Source organism: Aquila chrysaetos, chromosome 16 (genome assembly GCF_900496995.4).
Source record: "Aquila chrysaetos chrysaetos chromosome 16, bAquChr1.4, whole genome shotgun sequence".
Classification (NCBI taxonomy): Eukaryota; Metazoa; Chordata; class Aves; order Accipitriformes; family Accipitridae; genus Aquila; species Aquila chrysaetos.
This window is the reverse complement of record NC_044019.1, coordinates 13,125,287-13,150,398: the sequence shown is the minus strand read 5'-3', so window position 1 is coordinate 13,150,398 and position 25,112 is coordinate 13,125,287. Positions and strand designations below refer to the sequence as shown.

At 47.0% G+C, this 25,112-nt stretch overlaps 1 protein-coding gene across 3 annotated transcripts in view; it reads right to left on the bottom strand.

Annotated features, from left to right (window-relative positions):
* The window catches only part of SLC22A18 (solute carrier family 22 member 18), a 62,894-nt gene that overhangs the window by 36,431 nt on the left and 1,351 nt on the right, over positions 1-25,112 (bottom strand). For 2 of the 3 annotated variants that reach the window (XM_030039822.2, XM_041129347.1), the window contains exons 3-5: positions 23,227-23,324; positions 20,392-20,537; positions 19,516-19,648 (exon numbers count right to left, since the gene is read on the bottom strand). In XM_030039822.2, coding sequence (XP_029895682.1) covers positions 19,516-19,648; positions 20,392-20,537; positions 23,227-23,324 — 377 coding nt within the window. Of the gene's footprint in view, positions 1-8,786; positions 8,900-19,515; positions 19,649-20,391; positions 20,538-23,226; positions 23,325-25,112 lie in introns of all 3 variants that reach the window. The other variant, XM_030039824.2, reaches the window with a different exon arrangement.

Here is a 25,112-nt window from a genome sequence, read left to right as displayed (position 1 = left end):
AGGCATCTGCATGAGAATAGTGAGTCACTCCATTTCAATAATGGGTGAAAGCATTAATTAAAGGTGCACAGTTTGCCTGCTTGGGCAGGCTTTGTACGCTCAAACCAGGAGTGGTCTCACTGTTACTATATTTACTGAACTCCCCCAATTAAGTATTTTGTTTCCCTCATCCCATAATGATGGTGGTTTCTGCACGTTAAATATATTCAGAAAGGAGGTTGTTCTGTGTTTCATATTTGCAAATTGTAGTAGTTTTCTCCCCTGCACAGGTTGCAGGACAAACACTAGCCAAGGAACAGCCAAGGAACTTTGCACTGAATGATGTATATTCAACTACTTTGTTTGGCATAGGAGAAAATAATTTATTTCGGTTAAAAAGTACATTCAATATTAACTGAATTTGCTTGCACTTTTTGGAGCAATGAATTGAAAACAGATTTAATGTACTTCATACCAATCAAATGTAATTGCAGGGTCTTCTACGCATCTTGCATATTTCAGTGGATTCTGGCATTGCCAAAGCCCTGAACGAGAACATCCTTTACCTGCAGACCTGGTGCGGCAGTTGCATCTTGAGCTCTGCCTAACACACCTTTGCTCTCAGTTGGAGGTGCTCTGCCCTTAGGGAGAAAAAGGGCTTCTTGGCCCCACTACTGAGACCACCTACAGGGATGCCAGTTAGTATCAGCTGCGTTATGCTGAACTGGTATTTACAGGAGCGCTCGGTGGGAACCACATCTTAGGCAGCCTCATGGGCAGCCTCTCCACCCAGCCACACGCTTACGGCAGAAGCCTGCTCCATTCACCATCAAATGACGGCAACTGTAAGCTACCTGACGGACTCGCACAGAAAACTGAGCAGTGTTTACTGCATTTTAAGTTGTGTTTAATTGCAAATTAGCAGCTGGAAACAAGGAGGGGTGAGCAGTGCGTGAGCCACCAGCTGTCTGCAGAGGAGTTTGGAAACCTCCGATTATACATTTCTGTAGCTCCAGTGAGTGAAGTGCTGGCCCGCTGCACACTGCAGGGTTGCTGTACCTAGAAGATTTACATGTCAAGTCATCTGGTGTTGCAAGAGCCAGAGGTCACACACTTCATTGGCAGGACATCTTAGGAAACACCTGTATTTTAGATGCTACAACCAGGTAACTCAAGGCAGCAATGGGCCATGTTTTTTAGTGGCCAGCAGCGACGATGATTTTAGACGGGCACTTGTGATATCCTGGACCCTTGCAGAGCTGGCTGCTTTCAGTGCACCAAAGAGGTCCACATAAACAGACGAACTGGTTGATGAGGAAATTATTTACCTTTTGAGGTGACTAGTGGGTTGTTTGTTTTTTCTCTTTTCAGTGCACAATGAAAAAGAATTGTGCGGTTTTGTTTCACTTCAATTTTATTTTCAGCAGGGCAAAAACATGAAAACACGGACTTCCAAATGCTGCCAAGCCTGTTGGATGTACATCTATATAGCACCAGGGAAATACTGGGGTGTCCAAAGTACAAGGATCTCCAGACCTGGGTCCACATCAGTCCTCGTAAAAGTCCTTATATAAAGTTTTCCTTTGTTACATACAGAGACAGACCTAATGCAGTAGCAGCTGAAAAACTCACGCTTTAAATTTCACAATTTATCTTCATAACATCCCTGTGGGTGACGGTGGTGCAAACACCCTGTGTGTACTTACAGGGAAATGAAGCACAGAACACCTAAGTGTGCCGGTAAGGTCCCATAAAGGTAGATCATGGTGGAAAACAAGCCTTAAAAATCAAGTCTCTCACATGCAAGTTTAGTGCTCAGACCAGTGGACCACACTTTTTCTCTCCTCTTTCTTTTCCCTGGATCACCCAAAAGCCTTTTCTGCTGCCCCAGCCACACCACCAATGCAACGGGAACCCACAACTCGCTGAGTCTTGCAGCACCCCGACAACGCAACACCAGCGCTGCGTATTGCAGCACCATCGATGGGAGAAGCTCATGTATGCAGATTTTGGAAGCGTGTGACATCCCTATTACTGTTCCAAGAATTCCTCCCGAGGAGCCTTGCCATCGCGCGCCGGTGTCGGCTGGCCCAATTCCACAGGAACCAACTGCCCTAGAAACAGGCTTTGCCCCAGGGATGCATCCCGGAGCCCTGACTCAATTAAAGCATGAATTTGAGTCAGTGGAAACTTGTCTGAGGAAGGACTGAGTAAAAACCACAGGGTCAAAGTAAAACAAGTCATGCAGATCCTGAGGAATTAGCGAGAAACGCTGTAGTCCCGGCTGCACTGAGGGCATCATGGAAATGGGGTTGGAAAAGATCAGCCGGGGGCATCATGGAAAAGATGCAAAGTCAGTAAGAGCTGAAAATGGTTTACAGGATCAGGCCCAACATCAGCAGTGTAAATATGATGGCTGCCAATCCCCATCAAAATGGCAGCACCCGGTACAAAGAGCCCAGCCATAGAGCAGAGATATGGATTAGCAGCAGGGAAGGACTTGAAATTCATTGCTCTTTAGTAAGTTCTCAGCAGCAGTTGAGGAAAAAAAAGGTGGTATGAGTTTAGTACCAACATCTTTACCTTTAATCCTTGCTTCAGATCAAGGCTAGTAGTTAAACTGGCCTCAAAGGCAAATTTTTTACTAAATGACACAAACTAAGCACAACTTACTGTATTTACAGATATAGCCAACAAACCCTGTATTTCAACTACACTAATAATAAGATATCCTAAAAGCAAAGCACCATGCAATTTGAAGGCTTTAGGGATGTTCTTTTTGGGTTAAGTACAGTTAATATTTGCCTTTAATTTCTTCCACAGACCTATTTCTCATAAAATCCAAACATGACTGAAAAAGAAAGTACCGAAAGATCACTAAACATGTGGAAAAAATTATCCCAGAGGGAATATGAAAGCCATCTGCCCAAGACACTCTCTGCACTCATCCTGCAGACAAGTACAGTGAGAGATTGATGCTCTGGTGGCGAACACAAATAAAGTGGTGAACCCTGGTCTTGGCTGGCATCAAAAGAAACCGCACATCCAGCCGTCCAGAGAGCTCGTTTAGCTATAAGCATATTAGCCCCTAGGCTAGCCAAGACTTTATCGGTTGGAAAATCCCAATCATGAGTGCTAGCTGCAAGGGAAAAAAAAAAAAAAGAAAAAGAAACTGGAAAGATCAGGCAGGACAAGCCTGAACATGTTCAGTTTGTCCTTCCTATGTTACAATTATATCCTCATTCCTCAGAGCAAAAGGCAGTTCAAAGAGACAATAATACCCTTTTTAGTCTTATGCTTCGCAAGAACGTCACTGAAACGGAACTGAAGTGGTTCCCAGAGATAAGGCGACAAAAGAAATTAAACCCTTCCCTACAGCTACCCTTTGGTAAAATATCAGCAGAGAAATAGAAGCACCACTTCAGACATAACTATGGCATTCATCTGAGGAAACAGGACTTACCTGAGTAGTTTCAAAAAGATTAATTTAGTATACTGTTCCTCAAATTCTGCAGCTGCTTCCTTCCTTTGCATTGCAGGAATATTAACCTCTAAGGGTCATACTAACTTCATTTTATGGGATGGATAGTATTTTATTGTCAGGAAATGTGATTCCCTTTTGGGGTACAACTTAATAAACGCTTCAGTTTAAGTCCCAAGAAATTTGGGCTGAAGCACTGTAGACCATAGGATGGCTTTGGAGCAGGCAAAGCGTGAGGGACCAGTTACAGCAGCCACCAAACAGGGGGTTTCCACTGCTTTTCTTTAACCCCCTCATTTGGGCACAAAAGACATAGGCCAACAAAGGGTCAGCTTAGCACGACAAAGAAAAGAAACATAGCTGAAAGGCAGGGCAGGGAGCACAGGCAGGATGGACCTGGGAGGTCTCTGAGGGCTCACCCACCCCATCCCGTCTCCCTCCCAAGCCAAATGAAGCAAAACCGAAGATGCAGGGCATAGCGATGCCACAGGGAGCAATTAAATGGCAAGGGGACAATAACTGGATTTGCAACTAAAACCATGAGACACTAAAGAGCCCTGGACAGCGAAATTTTGACAGCTGCAATCCTAGGCGTGGATGGGACAGGTAGAAATAAAAGTCTCCATCATCCATTACCAAACCGCGCAGAAACCATCAAGCGCTTATGTTGAAAGGTTACTATGAAGTGAAACAACAGCTTTTTTTAAAATTAATTTTTAATCTACTTCACCAAGACTTTTATAGAGTATGGAAATAGCCCTGCTCATCACCCCAGCTCTGGGGTTTCATTGCCAATGTACACTCATGTAACGGTAACAAACTTCAACCCGGTGCAGGCGGACACCTTTTCTAACCATAACTGGGCTGCATGAGAGCTTAATTACCCAACTGGAAAGCCATAAATACTTCAGACTGACTCAGTTTGGGTGCACTGGATTTTTTCCTGCCTTTCACTGCGTCAGGGAATTTCTTTCCACCCTACAGCCCTTAGGAAAGTGGCACATGGCTGAAGGAGTCAGTGGCCATGAATAACCAGGGAGAGACTCTTCCAGAACAAGGCAGTAATGTGAAAAAGTCTTTCTTCTGGGGTGACATTTCCATGACCGAGGAATGACGTAATAAGTCCGCAAACAAAAAAGGCTTTATACCCCCATGGCAGCTTTCGAAACCTCTCCGCACTGGCTTGGTCCTTCCCTTCTGTGCAGAAACATCACATTTTGGGGGCAGGAATTTAAGCCCCATCTGCACCGGGTCAATTGCCGTCTCTGCAGCCATGGCTTTATCTCATTCTTTCTGGCTAACGCAATCCTACAACCCACGTTAATGATGCTATTTTACAGGACACAACGTTTCACTGTAGGACTGAAGGGATTTATTTCTGGTCTGGTATGAGGGTATAAGAGCCAAGCAAACAAACCTGTTTGCATAAGAGGTCCATCAGGGTACATACAGCTTGAGCCACCTCCAAGAGGCAAGGCCAGTGCCTGAGCACCAGTTTGCAGAGACGGAGCAGAAAGAAAAGGTACAAATGGTATTGCCAGAGGCAAAAAGCAGCAGCATACCAAGACGCCCCCCCACCAAAAAAAAAAAAAAAAAAAAAAAAAAAAAAATCAAGCCACTGTTAGACACTTGGAAGCTGCTGAAAGAGCCAAACTGAAAAAGACCTGCTGAGGTGCAGGCAGAGGAGCTACATGCCAGGATGCATCCTTGCGAAGGCAGCCCAAGTACTGTGGGTACCACTGGGGCACCGAACTGGTGCTGGAAACCCAGCCAGGGTGTAAAAACATGGCACTGATGCTCAGACTGAGGCAGAACTAATGTTTCACTTCCAGCACGGGCCGTTTGCCAGATGTGGACCTCTGCTGAGAGTTAACCGAAATGCATTTGAAACTCTGGACAAAAACCTTTATTTTGCAGGTCATTTATTTTTAAGGAGAGGGCTGAGCAGTGGTCTAAGGAGTCAGAATCAGGTAGTTCCAACCCCCTGCAGAAAAGTGTCCGGGGACTTTCAGAGGGGTGAAGCAGGCGCTACAGGAATGACGGATGCTGGACCAAGCCCAGCCTCCCAAGCCTAAGGGGATTTGCTCACGCTGCCGGGAGCGGGGAAACCGTTTCTCACTAGTAAAGGAAGTCAAGCGCTTGGCAACAAGGGAGGCAGCTCTCCCACAACTCCGGTTACGCAAACAGCTGCCTTCTGCTGGGTTTCAACATGCTTCGCCGCTCCAAAAATAATTTCCTGCTTGATTTGATACCATTAGCAGGAGCACAGAGCGCAGCATGAACGGTCATGCTGCTTCACGCTGGATCCAGCTAGCCATTGGTTTCTAGCAAAAGCCCCAATTTCTTTTTTTGGCAGAGTAGCACGATTACGCAGGAGGAAAAGGTAAGAGGGGTGATAGCGTAAGCCCTCTCCTCTTCCTCCGCAAAGGGTTTTGATGCAAGCCTGGATGAAAGTACCTGCCACCTTTGTCCTTCCGGGCCTCCTTCCAGAGCTGAGATTTCCCAGCCCTTACAGCTCGTAACACTTATGGCATATAACCAACACTCAGCAGCCAAGCAGGAATCCATGCCAACATAAAGTTCAACGACAAAGTCACTGCTTGCTGGGTGATTAGGAGCTGTGCCGGTCCCGGACAGTGTTGCTGGAGTTCTCCCACAGCACGAGCACCCAAAAGCTAATATCACGCCTTCTTTCATTCCCCACCGGATGACTTGGTGTCCCCTTTGGGGGCTTGTTGGAGTAATCCCAGTCCATCCCAGTGCTTTGGGAACAGCAGCACTTTCCATTCCTGGCTGGACTGGAATTTGGATAGCAAATTTTGCCCTAAGGTGCATCTGATTTCCTGTTCCCTATTCCCAGCCCAGGCATCTGCATGTCCCTTCCCAAGGGCCTGCCTTGCGGGGACTCCTCCAGGGGCCTTCACCAACAGTGCTTCCGAAACCTCAAGAAGTACAGAAAGTTAAAGATGCCAAGGCCCAGCACATCAGCATCGCACTCCATAGCCTGTGGACCACCAACAGCACAGTACACCAGCCCTCCCAACTCACGGCCTTACACAGAGGTTAGCTGGTATCTTCCAGATGAAATTCAAGTAATGTTCAGCAAAGAAATGAAACAGCAAAATAAATAAAACTCAGTGTCACCCAGTAAAACAGTGGCTGCAAAGTGGGATTCAGAAGCTGACAGCATGTCCACAAAATCAGCGTATTTTAAGGCAGTACGGAATGCACACTGGTGTGAAGAGGGACTCCTCAGCAGAGTCTGAAGGTCTGTTTCAGCCTCCGAAGCAGCTCTATGGGGTTTTCCAATACTGCCTGACTCAGAAGCAGAAATCCTCAACCGCATCAGCCAAATGATTTTGTGCTGTGTTTCTCCTCCTCTTATACCTTGAAATTAAAGTTGTGCAATGGCACTTGTTTATGCTTATACATTTTAAGCCCAAAGAGACCATGAGGGACCATTTCATCCGATCTGCACCACACAAGCCTTACCAACCTTTTCTTTCCACAATCATCCTTTGAGCCACACAATGGCTTATGAAAGATGCCCCTCAGCCATAACTAGAAGAATGTAAGGGGTGATGAACCCACCACTGCTTTTGGGGAGCGTGGACAGAAACTAACCTTGGAAGGCAAAGCCATGAAAAGAGAGGAAAGGTCCCATCAGCAGTCCTGCACAGGACATAACTCCGGGATGACACCCCCAGGTTTCATACTAGGCAAAATATACATCTGAGCTGACCCGAATGCCAGGTGACGCCCCTCCCGTCATCCTCCTGTCACAGTAAAAGGGAATAACCCTGCGAAGAAGGTGGCTCCTCACCTGCTGGAGAACCTGACCTGGGTGGGAGGACAGGACTGGTGGGAAGAGTGTGCAAGCTGGTTTCCATGCTCAACTGACCCATGTCTGCAGCTGCTGCTGCTCCCACAGCCCGAGGGAGTGCAGATAAGCAGCAGTTCAGCTTTTCCAGACATAGCACAATTCCTGTTTACAGCCTCTGGGCTAGACTTTTCAAAAGAAGGAGCTAGGTGTCTATTCTTGCAGGAAACCAGGTGTGTAAACAGTTCAATTAATAGACCCAGCAAACTGTGCTCTAGCACAGCAAAGAGGGCTAGTGGAGACAAGCCAAGAGCACAGGAGCTGAGGAAGGAAAATACTTTTAAAGAATATGCCTAATTAGAGATGGGCCTGGGCCAAAAGTTTCTATTTGAACACCTGGAATAGCCCTGGGGAGCAGAATTGTAACCTGAACCCAGATCCACATTTTGTAACTCGCTTTTCTCCCAAACGAACTAAAACCCGGCTCCAGACCCAACCGTCACACAGTCTGAGCTGCAGGTCTCCAACAGCCAAAGCCTGGAGATCTGGCTGCCTACTCTCAACTGAGCTCTGGCCAAGCTGTTGTGCTGGGTTGCCGGTGCCCTCTCTCCCCACAGCACCCAGTGCCCTGCCGTGGTCCCACTCTGCCCCACTCCGCAGCTCGCTGTTGCTGCTTTAGCAGCGTGCCCCTGGATCGCTGACTCAAGGTGGAGATGCCCGTTCGGCGTCTGACGGCACGTCCCCATTTGCTCCAGTGGCTATGGCATCCCCGGCACTGTGACCAAGCCCTGCTTTTCACTGCACCGCTTTCTGTTCTGCCTGCCCTCACGGGCTAGAGCTGCAGCTCCTGGCCAAAGCAAGAAGCCTGCCCCAACACAAAGCCAAGTGGCTCCACTCATGCCTGCAAGCCAAATATTGACAGCGACCCTCAGTTTTGTGCCAAAGCCGCAGAGTCAGGGCTTGTTTTGAAGGGCACAAGCTCCATGATGGCGAAAGCCCCCCCGTGCCCTTTATGAGCCTTTGCAGAAGCGGCAGACTCCCTTTTCTCCCTTACAGCTCAGTTCTCTAGGACAGAAAACTAAACTTCACCCACACCTTACTGTCTCTTTTGAATGTACATGTTCTTTATAGCAGAATCACATTTGGCAAAGGTAGGTCAGCGCCATCCCCATAAAACCGCCCTGTCACAGGCATGTCATGCATTTCAGACAGCTTGCAAGGCTGACTAAACATTTACTTTTGGATGGCTCATTTCCAAAGTTCAGAAATAGATCCTTGTCCACAATAAAAGAGTGCCCGGGCGTGCCATCAGGTGGCTTCATTGCCCCGTTACAGCATGCCATTTGCATTCCTGCGCTTTCCCCCTCACAGTGTGCCGCCGCTGCCCGGCGCCGAGCTCGCTGCTGCGTCCCCCTCTCAGGGCAGACCTGCAGATAGGCGAGGCCTTATCTCCTAGCTGGATTATTCTTGGTAGGTATTTGGCAAGTCATTTTTGCATCATCTGACCTTGAGTCCTGTTAGGTCGAGGTAGGTGACTCAGGCACATGGCTCTTGACTGCTTTCCCGTTCCGGTGGGCACCCGGCCTCTCGTCGGTACAGAATGGGATGAATTGGCACAGCTGGAGAAAGGCAAACGGGATTTGCTCACACTGGACGCTGTAATAGTCAAGGCAGTGTTTCTGTTTTGGAAACCTTTCAAACAATTTAGCTCCACTGCTATTCAGAGCAGCTTTGCGCCACGGATGTACTTTTCTAGCTATTGCAAATTCTTCCCTGCCACAGCTGAACCTCCATCCCCAAGAAAGAAAACAATTCAAAAAATAATAATCAGGCTTTATACAAAAGCACGGGAAAAACTTTATGAATCCTTCAAGGGCCAAGAGAATCCATCTGAAAAGTGCTTGCCAAACAGCACCCAGGCAAAATCAAAATGATGCAACCTTTCGTAGGGTGGACAGATTACAATCAGGCAATTACACATCCCAGACCGTGTAATCGCATGCAATGAGAACACGTGTGGGTGAAGTGTGAGGCGTGAGCCTGATGTCACCAACCACAGGCTCCTCCGGTTACCCTAAAGGAGTTCTTCAACAAATGGTTTCAAAATTTCTTTTCTAAACATCAATAGGTCCATCTAGAAGTACGTCTCCTTTTGCCATGAAAAGTAATTCCTGGAAGACTGGGAAACATCCAGGAGAACACTGGAAAACATCATCCAGAAGAATTGATCCATCGTCTGTCTCATATCCAACTGTGTCTGGGCAGTTGGAAAGGGGAGGGAAAGAAACCCATCACACACAATACGGATAATCTGTTATACAGCTTTATATCAGGAAAGAGCCTTTCTAAGCTTCTGTAGGAAGTACGCTTAAACATCTGACATATGAGCATCCTCAGCTTTAATAACCATTACTGTCTTTCATCCCCCCTTTTTTTTGAAGTCTGAGAACAGCATTTAAGACTCTGGCCTCCAGTAAGCATTGCTCAGATGCTCCCCAGATGGCTTTTCCAGGGGGATTTCTAATTATTTGGGTTTTTTAAAGAAATATCCTGCAGGAATCTTTTAGGTTTCTGGATGTTTCCTTCCTTCCTCTACAAATTTCTTTACCCAGAGCTTGATTTAAAACCAAACTCAAAGGAAACACTTCCAATGACTTCAATATGTCTCAGATCACATACCCTGGGGTAAAAGACAAATGAACCAAATCCCATAAAAATAAAGATGGTGCAGATTTCAAAAGGATTCACAGTGAAGTTTTGTAAAGAAGTAATTAGTCCAAAAGTTTCAGCCTAGAATATCACGGAATAAAGGAACATTTAGTGAGACTGAGAAGGCAGAGAGACTGAGACAGAGCACAAGGGATTAGATGTATAATCCCCTCTCCACCAAGAAAAATAAATTAAAATCAAAGCAACAATTGCTATAATAACAAGTAAACAAGAAAACCTCAGATGCTAAAAAATATTCAAAATTTTCAGATGCTGAACTACCTTAAACGGACCAGATTTCCAAAAGTGCTAAATTCCTATCCTCTGAAAATCCATGTTAGACATCCCCAAGTGGGAGACTGAAAGAAAATCACAGTGATTTCTGCAAAGCCTGATCACTGCACTTCTGCTTTAGAGAGCAACTGGAGAGCAGAGCGGAGCCCCTTATGCGTTTGTAAAGCAAAGCAAATAATTCTGATGAACATATAGGGTCTGTGTCTCTCCAAGGCCATCCAAGCCACCTCCCAAGCAATAGGTAATTACAATGAGACACGATACTCCTCCAGAGCTGCTGCTCCATATCCCCCCAAATGGGATACAGCCCTACAGGGCACGATGCCCTGCCTCCTGCAAATGCCGGCTGGGCTAACTGGGAGTGCTTCTGCATGTGCTATGGCACAGAGCCACTGCTGGCTCAACACACAGTGCTATGCCCTGTGCACCGATAGACCCTCACCACGGTGACCGGCCTCTGCCTCTCAGATCACACCGTTAGCATGGCCCTCCTCTCGGATCAGCACCTCTGCTTGCCAGCGGCGCTTAAGGGCGTTTGCTGCACCACTTGGCACAGCACAGGGCTCAGCCCGCGCGGTCAGGAGCTTGCAATCTGAATGCTACAGAGAATGTTTCTGATGCTGGAAATACCTTCTCCCTTGGCTGTGATAACCCACGATTTGTCAGGTTAAAGAGACAAGCCCCAGCAAGTGCTGGGGTTAGCCTGGAGATGGCCAGTCAGAAACTCCTTTGCCCTCTGGCTGCATTCGCTGCCTGAATGCTTCACATACCTTTGGCCCCGGATGGCTGGTGGAGTGGCTGTGAGCAGGGTTTCATAAAGAGACTGCAAGGAAACGAAAACCCTGGGTGGGGCCATGGAAGCTGGTGTAGTTCGTGCAAAGGTCATACCCTTTTTATTTCCCTCTGAGCACCCCATCCGAGCAGCGGGGCCTTCACCCAGGACCGCCGTGAACCAGCACCCTGTGACAATGGGCTCTTGAATCCACCCGGCAGCCTCCTGCTCGTCCCATCGATCCAGCAGCAATGGCCGAGAGAAGCACCAGGAAGGGTTTAATACCCAACCGCAAACTCCTCCAAAAGGACTGCTTTTCCACCCATCCTTTACGGCAGCCATATTTCAGGCAGGAGGAGAACAGGGGAGAGCAGCAGCAGTGGATGTGCCGTCCCCTTTCTTCCCCCGTGGCAAATGAAGGTCCATTTTGGAAATACTACTTCTTTCCAGCCCAATACCCTTGATGCCCCAATCTTACTGCCCCAGATTACCCAATACATCTAAAAGCACTAAGCCTTTCTCCTGCAGAGCTTCACTCCTCAGCTCCCCAAGTCCTAACTCCTCCCAGTCCACCCTTCACATGCCAAATCCACACGTTTCCGTTCATCCCGACCTTCCCTCCCTCCCTTGTCTGATAGTCCTTCCCACACAAGCACCACATCCTTCCTGCCCCAACCTCACCACAAGCCTGGGTTCATTCACTGAAGCAGATCAGAATTAATTGTAAGCATGACCCTTTGAATCTAAAGGATTAGGAGATGTAAAGGAGAGAGCTCTCCATAGGAACACATGCAGGCACAAACGGAGGAAGCTTGTGGCACCCCACGTTGCCCCCCAGGTCCCTCTGCCAGCTCTTGCTGGGCTCGGCTCTGCAGCCCTGCACTTCAACCCCCAACCTCTGGCACTCCCCCCACCACCAAGCATTATGGCTGGCTGAGCTCGGTTTTTCTGCTGCTTTTCTGAAACAACAAAAGGCTGTCACTTCCTTTTGATAAACAATTTTTAAAAAAGAAACAAGCCCAAAAAATTGAATGGTAGCTGGGCTTACAAAGACTCTGCCTGCCCAGGACAGCAGGGGATGAAGAGGAGGATACATCCAGGAAAAACTGGATGTGTTCCTCCAAGGTAGTAGATATTTGCATGAGCACACCTCGTGATAGAGGAAGTCTGCGTCCCAAAGGCTGTATAATCTAAATAGCAATATTGTAAATGTATTTGGAGAGGGAAGGAAAAACCATCTCAATGCACCATATTATGCACAAGGAACACCAGTGCAGAGGGATGGGACGATTTACTCGCATCACAGGCAAATCGCGGCAGAGCCAAGTCCCAAATCCCAGTTCAGGGACTTAACCACAGCCTATTCTGTGCTTTCTATTTTCTGTTAACAAAGAAAACAGTATTTCCCTGGATTTCAATCCCCAGTGATACTGCTGGATTTGCTGCCCAGTCATGAAATATTCCAGGAGTGGGAAGAGCAGATGAAGCTCCAGTGAGTCATGAGCAGACACTGCCTTATTGTGCAACCTGCACGGAGAGGGTCATGTTCAGCCCTCCGACCCTGCCTCTGCTAACGAGGCCAGACCCAAAATACCTTGTGCCTTTCCATAAAATTCCAGTTTTGGGGGTTTGAGGTTTTTTCTTTCCTTTTTTTTTTCATTTTTTACACTTATTATCTGGGGCTGTTAAGCCTGGCTTGACAAGAAAAATCAGCCACCCCCTCAATGACACCTTGTAGAAACACAGCTAACAACCAACCAGACAGGGCACCGCACAGAAACCCAGCGCTTTCAAAGCATCAGCTGAGGGGAGCGGTGTTCAAACATACATAATTGTTTAGCAGAGGTAACTTCACAAACACACACACTTTTGATTGCGATCTAGCCACCACGCGCGCAAAACAGGGTTTCGCTCTCCCGCCGCCCCCTCACTTTCTGACTCCAGGCATGGGGCGGCAAGGCAGGGCTGCCTCCCCCGGCACACAGGCATGATGAAAGCTGGAGAAGGCAGTGGGGAAATTTCCTTAGCCCCCTCACAGATATTCCCCCCCCCGCCTTTATTTCCTAACTGTCTGTCTGCTGGGGTAACTGCTGTCAACCCACGGAGGGACACCAGGCAAACCATGCCAGGAGTCCCTCTTCCCGTGGCTCTGACGCAAGTCAATTCTCATCAGCCCCCAAACCTCAGCTCTCTGTCTAAGCAGCACAAACCAGCCACACGAGGAAGTTCTGGATACTTTCTCCCCCCCCCTTTTTTTTTTAAATGCCTTTTCATCATGGTTTCCCTGGGAAGATGAAGCAGCTAACGCAAAAGGGCAGAGATGCCCAGGAGGAAGGAGGGTGCTGTGGGGAGAAGGGGCAGGTGGACATGTCCCGTGAGCCAGCACAGCCACAGTCACAGCCCTCCCACCAAATCCGTGCAGAGAGCTACGTGGGAATGAGGGTGTTGAAGGAGAATGGGGAGCTCCTGACGAGGCTAAGGAAGGGGCTGCCAACCAGCATCCCATAAGCTCAACCCAAGCCCAGCCCTCTTCAGCAGTACCCCATATCGCTGAGGGCAGCCACAAGGCATGGGCTCTCCCTCCCGTGAGCTGCTGGCTCCTGCCCTGAACCCCACTCTTCCTCCCTTGGGAAAGGGCCCCACCTACGGGTGAAGGACAAAGAGGAGCTCTCGGCCCCACCATCACGCCTCCCTCCACTGAAGTTCAGACCAGGGGTTGTAGGGAGAGCATGGAAGAGCCAGGTTTACTGCGGGAATGCAAAGGGGGAACGAGGGCACCTTTGCAGTGTCACTGTGATCTTCCAATGGGTAAAGAGGAGAAAGCCAGTGGGCCCAAATCTAAAACCAGTGGCCTAGAAGTGGTAGGTGGGGTAGAGGTTTGCAGGAAGGGCGGGCCAGGGATGAGCTTAGTGCAGACCTGTCTGTTGCATGAAGACAGCACAGACAGGGGAAACGGCTCAGGACCTGCGTCATGATGACTTCTGGTACATTCACAATCCAGCATCAAACTCCAGGACTGTGACCACAGGCGCAATGTGTTGATGGCCAGAGCTAGTGTTTTGGGACTCAGGTTGACATCTTGCTAAGACTGCCTCCTGAGCCATTTCAGGACTGCTTCATGAGGAGGTAAATGGTGCTGTAGAAGTGCCTGTGCCTCTCCAGAGTCTGAACAGCAAATTTAGGTGTAACTGTCTTCGCTGTAGGTGTCTAAGATTAGGCAAACGCCACCCAAATTGCACTGAGGCATTTCTCAGGTTCAAGAATAGGTTAAACAAGTCATCAGAACTAGAAAGCTCTGGTGCTGGGAAGAGAGGAGAGGAGAAAAGTGCCCTAGACCTGATCTCTGAACCAACAAGTTGTGGAGGGAGCATGTGCATGACCCTCTATCCAGACCCGGTTAAGATAGACAGTACAGACAATCTGTGGGACTGTGGCTTCCAAAACTAAGGTTTTTGTCACGCAGAGTAAATGAGAAAAAGAATTTCTGGATGCTGTTTTGTTTTATTTTTCACAGAAGGCCACAACTGAGGTCCTCTGCGCCTTCCCCAAACCATCAGCTCCTTGACAAACAGCCCATTCGCTATTCCCTCCCCGTCTCTCCCAAGGCATCACAGAGCTCGACCGACAGTAACAGACCACGTTGCAGCTCACGGATAACTTGCTGGCAGGCAGACACCACCTCCTTCTCCCCAAAGTCCCTCGATACAAAGGACAAAGCAACGCCTGTACAAGCGTCACCGATACATGCTGCTCAGCCGACCAACATCATCCCAGGCAGAGAAATACCAAGGTTTCTGCTGGAAGGCAGCAGGAGCAGCTCCCAGCAGCAGAATGCCCTGCTTTGTCCCGAAATGGAGCACAACCCTCTCACCCTTTGCCATGTTCCTACCCGCCTTCCCAGCTCCCAACTTTCAGCCCTTTCAACACCCACAGTTTCTCCACTCTGTTGCGAAGCAATGAGAAATTCCCTGCCAGAGGACATTGTTCAAATGGGTTATTGAAAAGAAATGCAATTCCCTACTCCAGGCAAAAAAGCTCCTTCTTTTCCCCTTGAGGAAGAAGGATAATAGCACAGCGGGGGGGGGGGGGGACACAAAAAACAACAACAAAAAAAACCCCTATCCCCAAATCCTGCTGTAATAATATTAAATAAGAAACGAAAGGGGTTTGGCCAGGAAAATCCCAAGTTCAAAAGAATAATTGCTCCAAGACATTTAAGCCTACAGCTGAGTCACTAAAGTGAAGAAACCTCTCCTTGTCCATAGAAAGCAAACAAATCTTGGGTCATGCAGCAAAGCTTCTGTATGTCCTTGTTAGAAAGAAAGAAGAAAGAAGCCAAATGCAATTAATCATAGTCCCAGAAGAAAGGATGAAATCTTTGTAATTAGCTACCTAGGCTCATCTTTCCACTTTTGAAGACTAATCCAGCCTTCTTCTTTCACCCTTCACCCACAGTCCTGCCACAAAAGTCTACTACAAATACCAAATCACTTCTCTCCAGGGATACACACTCACCTGCAGCCTGTGGTCCCCCAACAGCTTTGCAGTAAGTGTACAGGGAGGGGTGAACATGTGCAGAGAGCAAACAGAGCTCATTTTCTTAGTCACCTTTTGTGAATGAGCTGTCATGAAGTTTGTAGACTCTCCAAGAACCTGGAGACCTCAGCTGAACTACAGGAGTTATTTTCAAGCTAGGTATTTTATATCAACAATCCTGATCCAACTGATCAATGACCAGAAAACACCAATTAAAAAAAAAAAAAAAAAGCACACAAACATGAAAACACTTTCCAAATGGTTAAGATTACAGCCGCTTATGTTAATAAATTGGCTTATACCTCATCCTGAGGTGGTGTAAGTTTGCCTGACCATCACCCTGCCCATAGAGAGCATGTTGTTCACAGCTATATGCACTGTTTGTACAGAGGTGAGTGGACAGGACTATATATTAAGAGCAAGGTCTCCAGAAATTAAATTCAGTAAGGTGAAGCCAGCTGGCGAGCAGCTCCTTTAATTGCAAAAGGCAAAGCCACATTCCACAGATGAAACATGTCCAGGTCTGAGTAAAAGTCACAATTCCTTTGCTACAGCTTCATTCAAAGTTTTGGAAAACATGAGGGAAAAGCATAGTACTTTAGAGAGAGGAAGAGGAAGGGCTGGAGCTGGTGGTGGCTACAGCTTAGGAGCTGAGGTCAGGATCGGACATCCAAAAAATCCTATGCAAATCAGAACAAGCCATTCAACTTCCCTGGGGCTCCCTTAAATAATAAGGGTTGACAAATATTATTCCAACAATGAAAACAACAACAGACCAACTCTTTAGGTCAAGTACATCAATGGTAAATACAATACAGTGGAATAACACCAAAATGACATCAGCTGAGGAACTGAGACTGATTTCTACCCCCTCTCTTGTATATAAACCACTGTTAACATATGAATAATGCTGTCAACAACAGACGGGGAACGCTGGCCAGCTTTGTGGTGAGGGAGAGTGAAGAATGCAGAGTGGACAGAAATCTCCAGCTTTGCTCTTCCATGACATGGCAGAAATGCTTATTTTCAAAGGAAGGAGATTGGGTCATTCTTCTATGAAAAAAAATGGAAGTGATTACGCAGCTCCAAGTACAGCTGGAGCCTTCCTGTACTAATGTGGGAAACAGGGAGGGATGATTAACAGCCAGTCTGTGGGATGTGGCAACAAGGCCAAGGAGCCTCAGGTATGTCCATAATGGAACACCCACTCCTTTCCCTCCAGGTCAGTGCCGCAGACACAGCCAGAGGTGCTGGGGATGCTCTGGGGGCTGGTTCGTTGCACATAGCTGTCTTCATCTGTTTGCAGGGCTGAATTCCCACTCACCACCAATATTAGCCAAAACACTAAAAATCAGTAGATTGCTCCTCTCATCTTTCCAGAGAAATCTGGCAGAAGAGCTAAGCACGGTGGGATCTGGCTGCAGCGAAGCTTGCTACCAAACACCCAGAGTGGCCTTCTCAGCCTGGAGCTGCTGTTTATAAAATCAAATCAACCCTCTGCATGCCAGGGTGGTCAAAAGGGTCCTGCCAGCATGCTGGAGTTTGTCCCTTGTTGACGGGAATTCCTGCCATCCTTCCAGGGGGATGCACAGATCTTCAGGGAGAAAACCAAATGCTGCTAGTGATGTCAGATACACAAAACCCTGTGGTAGATTAGAAAGTCCTGTTTTAAATTAAGTTAGTTAGCCAAGATCATTCTGAGCTTTTCTATTCTTCCTGTTTAATGGTGCCTCACCTGGAGCACCAGTCCTGATCCTTTCTATTCTTCCTGATTGATGGTGCAACCCTCTTGGCAGGAAAATGAATCACTGACCCAATACAGAGCGACTTAGCGGTCAAAGTGAGGAGGGGGTACCTCCTCAAACGACCACCGAAGACCACCCGAGACCCCCGTGCATCGGGAGAAGGCATCTGATGTATCATGGTTATGTAATCCTATGCATATGCATTAGATAGTTTCAATATGTATTAGGTAGGAGTAGTTTAATAAATTAGATGCAATTGTTACTGTATAAAAGGGACACGCCTGATGAGTCTGGCGTGCTTGATTTGTGGAAAGTCCACGGAGCACCCTGCACAAAAAAAGGAATCTCTCTCCTGAGTGTGTGAGATTGGTCTATTGAACAGCAGGTAACGAAGCCGCTTTTAGGACAACGCTGGCAGACAGGCTGCTTTCCCCAGTCCTGCTACAGGACAGAAGTACAGCCTGGAAACCACTGCGATGGGATGCTCCGGCAGCCAGGCACGAACCGCGAGCCGAAGCTGCCCTCCGCCGGCGGCAAGGGAAACAACCCCTGCCGTGGGAAAGTCAAAAGCGATGGAGCTTTTCGGGTGCAGGTCCCTTACTTTCCCATAATTACGGGCAACATTTACTTTCCTCAGTGTTATGTTGCAGGCACAAAGTGTAAGGGCCAGAAGCTTTTCAGGTTTCAAGCAAGAGGAAGAAAACTCCTGAGGCTGTCTGCAGCAATTAATTGGGCCCAACGCTGCCAAGGTACTGCAGCAGTTTTCAGGGGCTACTCCCGAAGGCTGCAAGGTTAGAGTCTTCTACTCAATTAACCTTGGCAAAGATTTGAGACACAAAGTAGCATCACTGCAGCACCTGAACGCATGTGGACACACAACAGGGTTCAGAGAGCAGTGCATGACGCCTCACACCACAACCGAGTGTGCCCCACGCAAAATGCCCAGGTGACGTATCACCATATATAGTCCACAGTGCTTATGGCGCTAGGACAGGGATCGTCAAAAACAAACAAACAAAAAAAATCAATGACATTTGACTTAGCTGCCTGAAGTTCATGAAAATTGATTTTTAATGAGGTAGCGTTGTGGTACACGTGAGGGGAGGTGGGACAGATGCTGGTAAGGCGGCCGCGGGTGGCTGTGGTGGTGAGAGGCAGCTGCAGGCAGCACTGGTGGTGACACCGAGCAGACACTGACTCTTGCCAGCAACACTGATCCCTTTCAGGACAAGCCCAATTCCTGAAAACCAGAGCTTTCCCTAATGATCTTTAACCTCTATCCTACGCTGTAGAGTGGCTCTAATGCTCACAAAGGTTGAAAAAAAAAGTTATTTCCATGCTAACCTGAATCTGCAGAAGCAAGTGTCCATAATAAAAGAAGCAGAGCAAATTAAACACCCAAAAATTCACAAGGGATGGGGTTTTTTTTTTCCCCCACCAGAGAAATGCAGGGGAATCTTCCAGGAAGATTACAGCCATGTGCACTTCCCTGCCTGCAAAGTTCTCGGACACACTGCAGCTTTTGAGCTTCCTTTACTAATAATGATCAGCAACTGGTAAGTTCAGTACAATTGGGCATTTCTTTCCTGTTGCAGCACATAAGAGAAGGTGGCAGCCTGCTACGATGTGCCAAGCTGTGGAAAGCAAACAGGGAAGTGGCAGGCATGTGCTTCATCTTGCTGTAACAAGGCTAGACCTCCTCACTCTTTTTTCCCACTGTCCCAAGCTTGCTTTCCCCTTTCCCAAGGTCTTGCTCTATATTGAGCATCCCCCAAGCACACCAATTTCCTCATGAGTTTCGCACTGCTCCCAATTTCCATTTCTCAGCTGTACAACACTGTTTCTTAAAAGCAGGCTATGCAGTGCGCGCTGTTTTTCAGCACACTCAGCTCCTAAAAGACAACTGGGAGACAGACAGACTCCATTTCTCACTTCAACTTGTTTTTAAATCAATTTAAGTAGACGGAAGGTGAGATTTTCAACAAGGTCTCCTTAAAAACAGTGGAAGTAGTTCTTTGAAGCAGTATGGAAAGCAAAATTTTGAGTTCTGGTATGATCCTCTACTGCCACCAGCAGTAAGAGAGCATTAAAAGCTGGGCAGGGGGTGGAAGCAAAATACCCCTCAGCAGCTCCCTCAATTGTTGCAACAAGGCCAACACTGAACAAGTGGGACACTCACCCAAATTTGGTGGAGAGGACACCTCCCAGGGCAGAGCCGATGATGATGCCTATTCCAAAGCAAAGACCCAGCTTCCCCAAAGCATCAGCGCGTTGGGAAGGAGTAGTCAGGTCTGTAATAAGCTTCTGAGCACCTGCAGGGAAAAAAAATCCCATGAAAGAAGCTTGCCACAGGGTCTGGGCAGCAGGTATACACATTTTTAGGCCACAGCAACAGCACCTGCCACTAAATGGTCCTTGCAACCCCAGGGCAAATGCTCATGCACACCACTGAGCAGAATTGGTTCAGCCCGTCAGTAGTAGGAAACAAAAACACTCAAACCAACCACTTCACAAGTGGCAAGAAGAGGCTTAACACCCTATCAACTTGAGTCCTGTCGCATGAGTTACATGGACTTCTAGTAGCTAAAGGTTGTTTATGGTTTTCACTAGGAGCATCTAGGAAAGGTCAACTAAAGCAGAACAGCTTGGTGGGTAACGGAAGGTATTTTTGTAATCACATTTCATTTTGACCAATATGCTCATTTTACCAGGAGAAAGGGAAAAACTCTCCTAGAAAATATCCTGGTTGCAAGAAGGCAGCTGTGAAGTTTGGGATAGCACTGCTGCCAGCAATTGATTGTCACCCATGGCCAAGCAATTTGCTCAAGATTATACAGGAGGACGGACCTGGGACTATGGGCTACTAGCCCTGCTTTCCATAACCAATACACCTGCTGCTTCATGTTCTCACCATTTCATCCCTGATGACCATCAAATGTTCCTCCTGCCTTCCTTCATGTTGTCAATCCTGTTGACTTCCAGCAATGTGAGCAAGAAGAGAGGAATTAGGCAATAAAAACAATTTGGAAAGCCCCTCAGCTCTGACCGGCCTTACCTGGTAGCCCATGCATGAACACTGCTGGCAGCCTGGAGAGGAAGAGGAGGGGGATGCTGGTGGAGATGGACGTGAGCAGGAAGAAGGCACTTCCAGATGCACAGGAGAGAATTAATGCTGCTCGGGTGCCAAATTGATCTGCAAACCTGGTCAGAAATGGTACAATGTTATCAGAAGCGGGACCATGCAGGTCATTACAAGCGTGATGCACCCCAGATGGATGGAGTTGCACAGCCATCTCACCCTCATTTATCCCCCATGGGAAGCACTGATCAGATTCTCAGATGTGCTCAGTTCCCAAAAGAGGACTAGATATTCAGAGGAGTGCAGCTCACTGGGCCTGAGCACTGGATGACCCCTCTTCATTGTTGACAACCAGCGATACAAAACTTTGCCTTGCAAAAAAAAACCCCAAAACAAGCCCCCCCCCCAAAACTGGAAGTCTTGCCTGGAGGAGGCGTGCAAGGACCAGTGCCGAAGCACCAGCTGCCCACCTGGGAACGCAGGCACTGCCACTTTGGTGTAACAGGGCAATGCATCAGCAACTGCCACAGCCCATTTCCAGACTCCTCGTGAGCACAAGATATGTGCTTGCTTAAGTCTCCTCCCCTGGCATTTCAATGAATAAATGTGGTTTATCTCAGAGCTGCTGAAGACCAGCCACAGGCAGAGGCAGCTACAGCAGCTCAGCTCAGTAACTCATTCAAATATTATAGCTTTGGAGCACATAGCACCCTCAAATTTTACTTCTTGACTCTTAAAGTTGGTTCAGACGAGGGTATCAGGCTAGCTAATTTTTTAGTTCAGGTTCAACGGCAATTGAAGTTGTTCCAGTTTGTTTCCAGAGGATGTTCAAAGCAACATTTCTCATTCAGCATGACTTAGAAAAAAAAAAAATAGTTAGTTTTCTATTTAGATTCAGTAAAGACTTCACGAGAGTGACTCAAATTTCCTTCTATTTGAGGAAAAAAACAAACCAGCCAGATCAGGTTTTGGTTCAGGTATTATCCAACTTCAAGATACTTTAAAGACCTAAGCTGGACAAAGCCAGAGAGTACCACAGAAAGGGTTCTGAGCAACTGGGACTAAGATGACCATAAACCAGACCTTAGACAGTGTTTTTCACTCCAATTTCTCCTTCCTTCATTTTATTGAAGTTGCATATTACAGTTAGCAGATGAATGTTACCTTGCATAACAATTAGTTGTACTTACACTAAAAGAAACACCCCCCCCCCCAAAAATGCCAAACTTTGGTCTACAAAGTTAAGCATAAGTAATTAAAGGGCTTTGTGTTGAGGAAGAGGTACAGGTCAAAACTTCACTGTTTACACAAAAGCCAGGGAAGTTTATATTAACAGTTTGTAACCTAAAGACCAGGATTCACTACATAGTCCAGAGCTTTTCTGGCTTTGTTACTTAAGAGTAAATTCAGTGCTTCCTCTTCTCATGGCTGTTTAGGACCATTAGGCAAGAAGAACAAGGAAAACTGACCTAAGCTACACATTTTTCTCTCTCTTATCCCCCTCCATCCCATTTTCTCTTTATCTACCTTTACACTGAGGTCAAAGCAGCCTTACATCTAGGAAAATCCTTTTCATCTCAAACCTATGTTGCAAATTTTGACTTCAATCTGGCAATATACACCTTCAGTCCCATCTACACCAGTGGGAGTCTGGACCCAGACAGTGTCTGGTTTGCCATTTTCCTTCCCTTCGGCATCTCTTCTGAACTTTAGTGAGTGACAGGCACAGAGGAAAACCAGATTCCACATGGCACCAGATCCAGAACAGAAATATTACTCTAGCTTTGTATATTAATAGAAAAAGAGTTCAAATTGGGCCCTTTGCACCACCTCTGTTCTTAGGAATGCATTTTCTTCCAAGTTGCACTGGAAAATTTAATGTTATTGTTATTAATTTTAAAATGTGTATTATGGTAGCGTCCAAGGGCTTTTAGAGATCAGATCCTTAAAGTCCTACACACCATGTACCAGAGGATCCTGTAGAGCTCACAATCTACATCAACCAGAATGCTAAATCCCATGCAGGAAAACTGAGGTACACACCAGCTCCGTATCCATTTATTACTTTGTTGATCAGTGGCAGGACTGAGAAGAAAAGCTAGATTTTTTCTCAGCCTCATTTTAGCTTCCTATCACTGAATTACACTGCTCTTTCAAATTTTTTCTGCTTTTTTGGAATGCATTCCCCCATCACTCAAATTTTTTGGGGCCATTTACATTTCATTAGGAAGAGAAATATGTGTCCCATGGGGTAGAGAGGCAGAAAACTGAGTCTTTTCCACCCTTTTCTTATTTTGATAGATGAACTTAAAGATGCATCAGTTCTTAAAGATTCATGCAAGTCTAGCTTTATATTAAACACCTATGTAGTTACAGTGAGATTCAGCTGTAGAAATAACACAACCCTCAATTATTTTCATTGACAGGTCTACTTAACATCAATAAATATCCTCTTTTTTAAGTTTCCTAGTCACAAGACATTACTAAGGTTACACATGGCTATAAAACATTTGCAGGATTAAGCCATTAGGACCTGGGCTCTGAGGACTCTGATGGTTTAAGCCTGTTCCCAGTATATTGTTACGCTTAAATGTGTGTCATTAAAACATAGCTAAGTTAATATAAAGGCTGCTTCTATGTTGCAGTATTTCTAATTATAGTATTTATTTTCCCCTTGCCCATTTATGAAATCTTCAAACATTTCAACAGGACCATGAACCAGAACTAAATGATTTTTTTTTTTTATTGAAGTACAAAAATGTCTGGCCTTTTTCAGCTATGAAAAGGGTCATGAGAATTGTTCTCACTCACCTTCCGAAAATGGGACCTCCCACAAGCTGGAGGACACCAAAGGTTGTCTGGAGGTAGCCAAGCCCCACTGAATCCAAACCTAGGCTCTTTGCCAAGTACTAAAAAAACACCAAAAAAACCAACAGGTCAGAGGAAATGAAGTATGCTATATTTCTGAATAAAGAGCTTAATGTCTGTGTGGAGAGGACTACGGGTCCAAACAAGCATTTCCTTCAACTCCCCACACCTACAGATAAAATCTTTCTTGGGTCAGACACAGGCTGCTTAATAAAGACTAAAAGTCTCCGTCCCATACTATCTGCTAATGAAGATCAAGTAGATGTGATCAAACCATCAATTTTGCACCAGGTGACAAATCTGAATCCCCCTTTACCTTTGCAGTCCAACACAGCTGAACATATTCAGCTGCTGCTGAAGGGGATGAGGTAGATTTTACGTAGCCTTCCTGCCTCCAGACCCTGCACCTGGGGCAGCCCAAGCACCACCCAGGAGATGACTGCTGTAAGGTCTTGGAGTTGTTTAATTGAGCGAGCCAGAATCAATGCAAGCACAACATGGGCAAAATATTACCTTTACTTATAATCTGGATGGTACACCCAGAATGTGAGCTTGCAAAACCCGCAGATGCACACCTTGAAGAGCCTCAAACCTTTAAATAGAAAAACCCTAAAAAAAGTTGTATGCTCAAAGGACAGCTATTTCTGATTCACGTTTTTGTTTTGCGCCATCTGCTAAAAGTTGTTTAAAACTCTCCACCAAGTTCAGCTCTCAGAAGGTGCAGATGTGCCCCAATCTTCCTGCTTACCTGGCACATGCTCTGCACCCAGGCCCCCAAGCCCCCTGTAACTGATTGGTGATCGGCTATGCCAATCTCCCATAAATAAACTCTCTCTCAGCCTACAGGCTCTGGGCACCACGGGCTGGTTTAGTCCCAGAAGGAGAGAGCAGTTTGCCTCTGGAGACACAAAACCAGCGAGGAGATCTCCCAGAAGGCATGGCGTCACCAGAGACAGGCGTGGACAGGCATATCATAGATCCAGGAGGTCACAAGAGCAGGAAAGTTGCCAGGTGGAAAAGGACCTGGGGCTGTTGATTGACAGCCACCTGAATATGAGCCAGCAGTGTGCCCAGGTGGCCAAGAAGGCCAACGGCATCCTGGCCTGTATCAGAAACAGTGTGGCCAGCAGGACTAGGGGAGCGATCGTCCCCCTGTACTCAGCACTGGTGAGGCTGCACCTTGAATACTGTGTGTGGTTTTGGGCCCCTCACTACAGGAAAGACATTGAGGTGCTGGAGTGTGTCCAGAGAAGGGCAACCGAGTTGGTGAGGGGCCTGGAGCACAAGTCTTATGAGGAGCGGCTGAGGGAACTGGGGTTGTTTAGCCTGGAGAAAAGGAGGCTGAGGGGAGACCTTACCGCTCTCTACAACTACCTGAAAGGGGGTTGTAGTGAGGTGGGGGTCAGGCTCTTCTCTCAAGTAACAAGCATTAGGACAAGAGGAAATGTCCTCAAGTTGCAGCAGGGGAGGTTTAGATTGAATATTAGGACAAAAGGGTTATCAAGCATTGGAACAGGCTGCCCAGGGGAAGTGGTTGGGTCACCCTCCCCGGAGGTATTTCAAAGATGTGTAGATGTGGTGCTTAGGGCCATGGTTTATTGGTGGACTTGGCAGTGTTAGGTTTACAGTTGGACTCAATGATCTTAAGGCTCTTATCCAACCTAAATGATTCTATGAAACCAGACAAAATAGTCCAGTAAATGAGAAGCAATGATTCCCACTCACAGCTGGTTTATCATGCCCTCAGAAAAACCCACCTCTGATCTGAAACCTCTGATTTCTGCTGCCTACTTGTTGGGTCACTCTCCCACTGTCGTGGTTTAACCCCA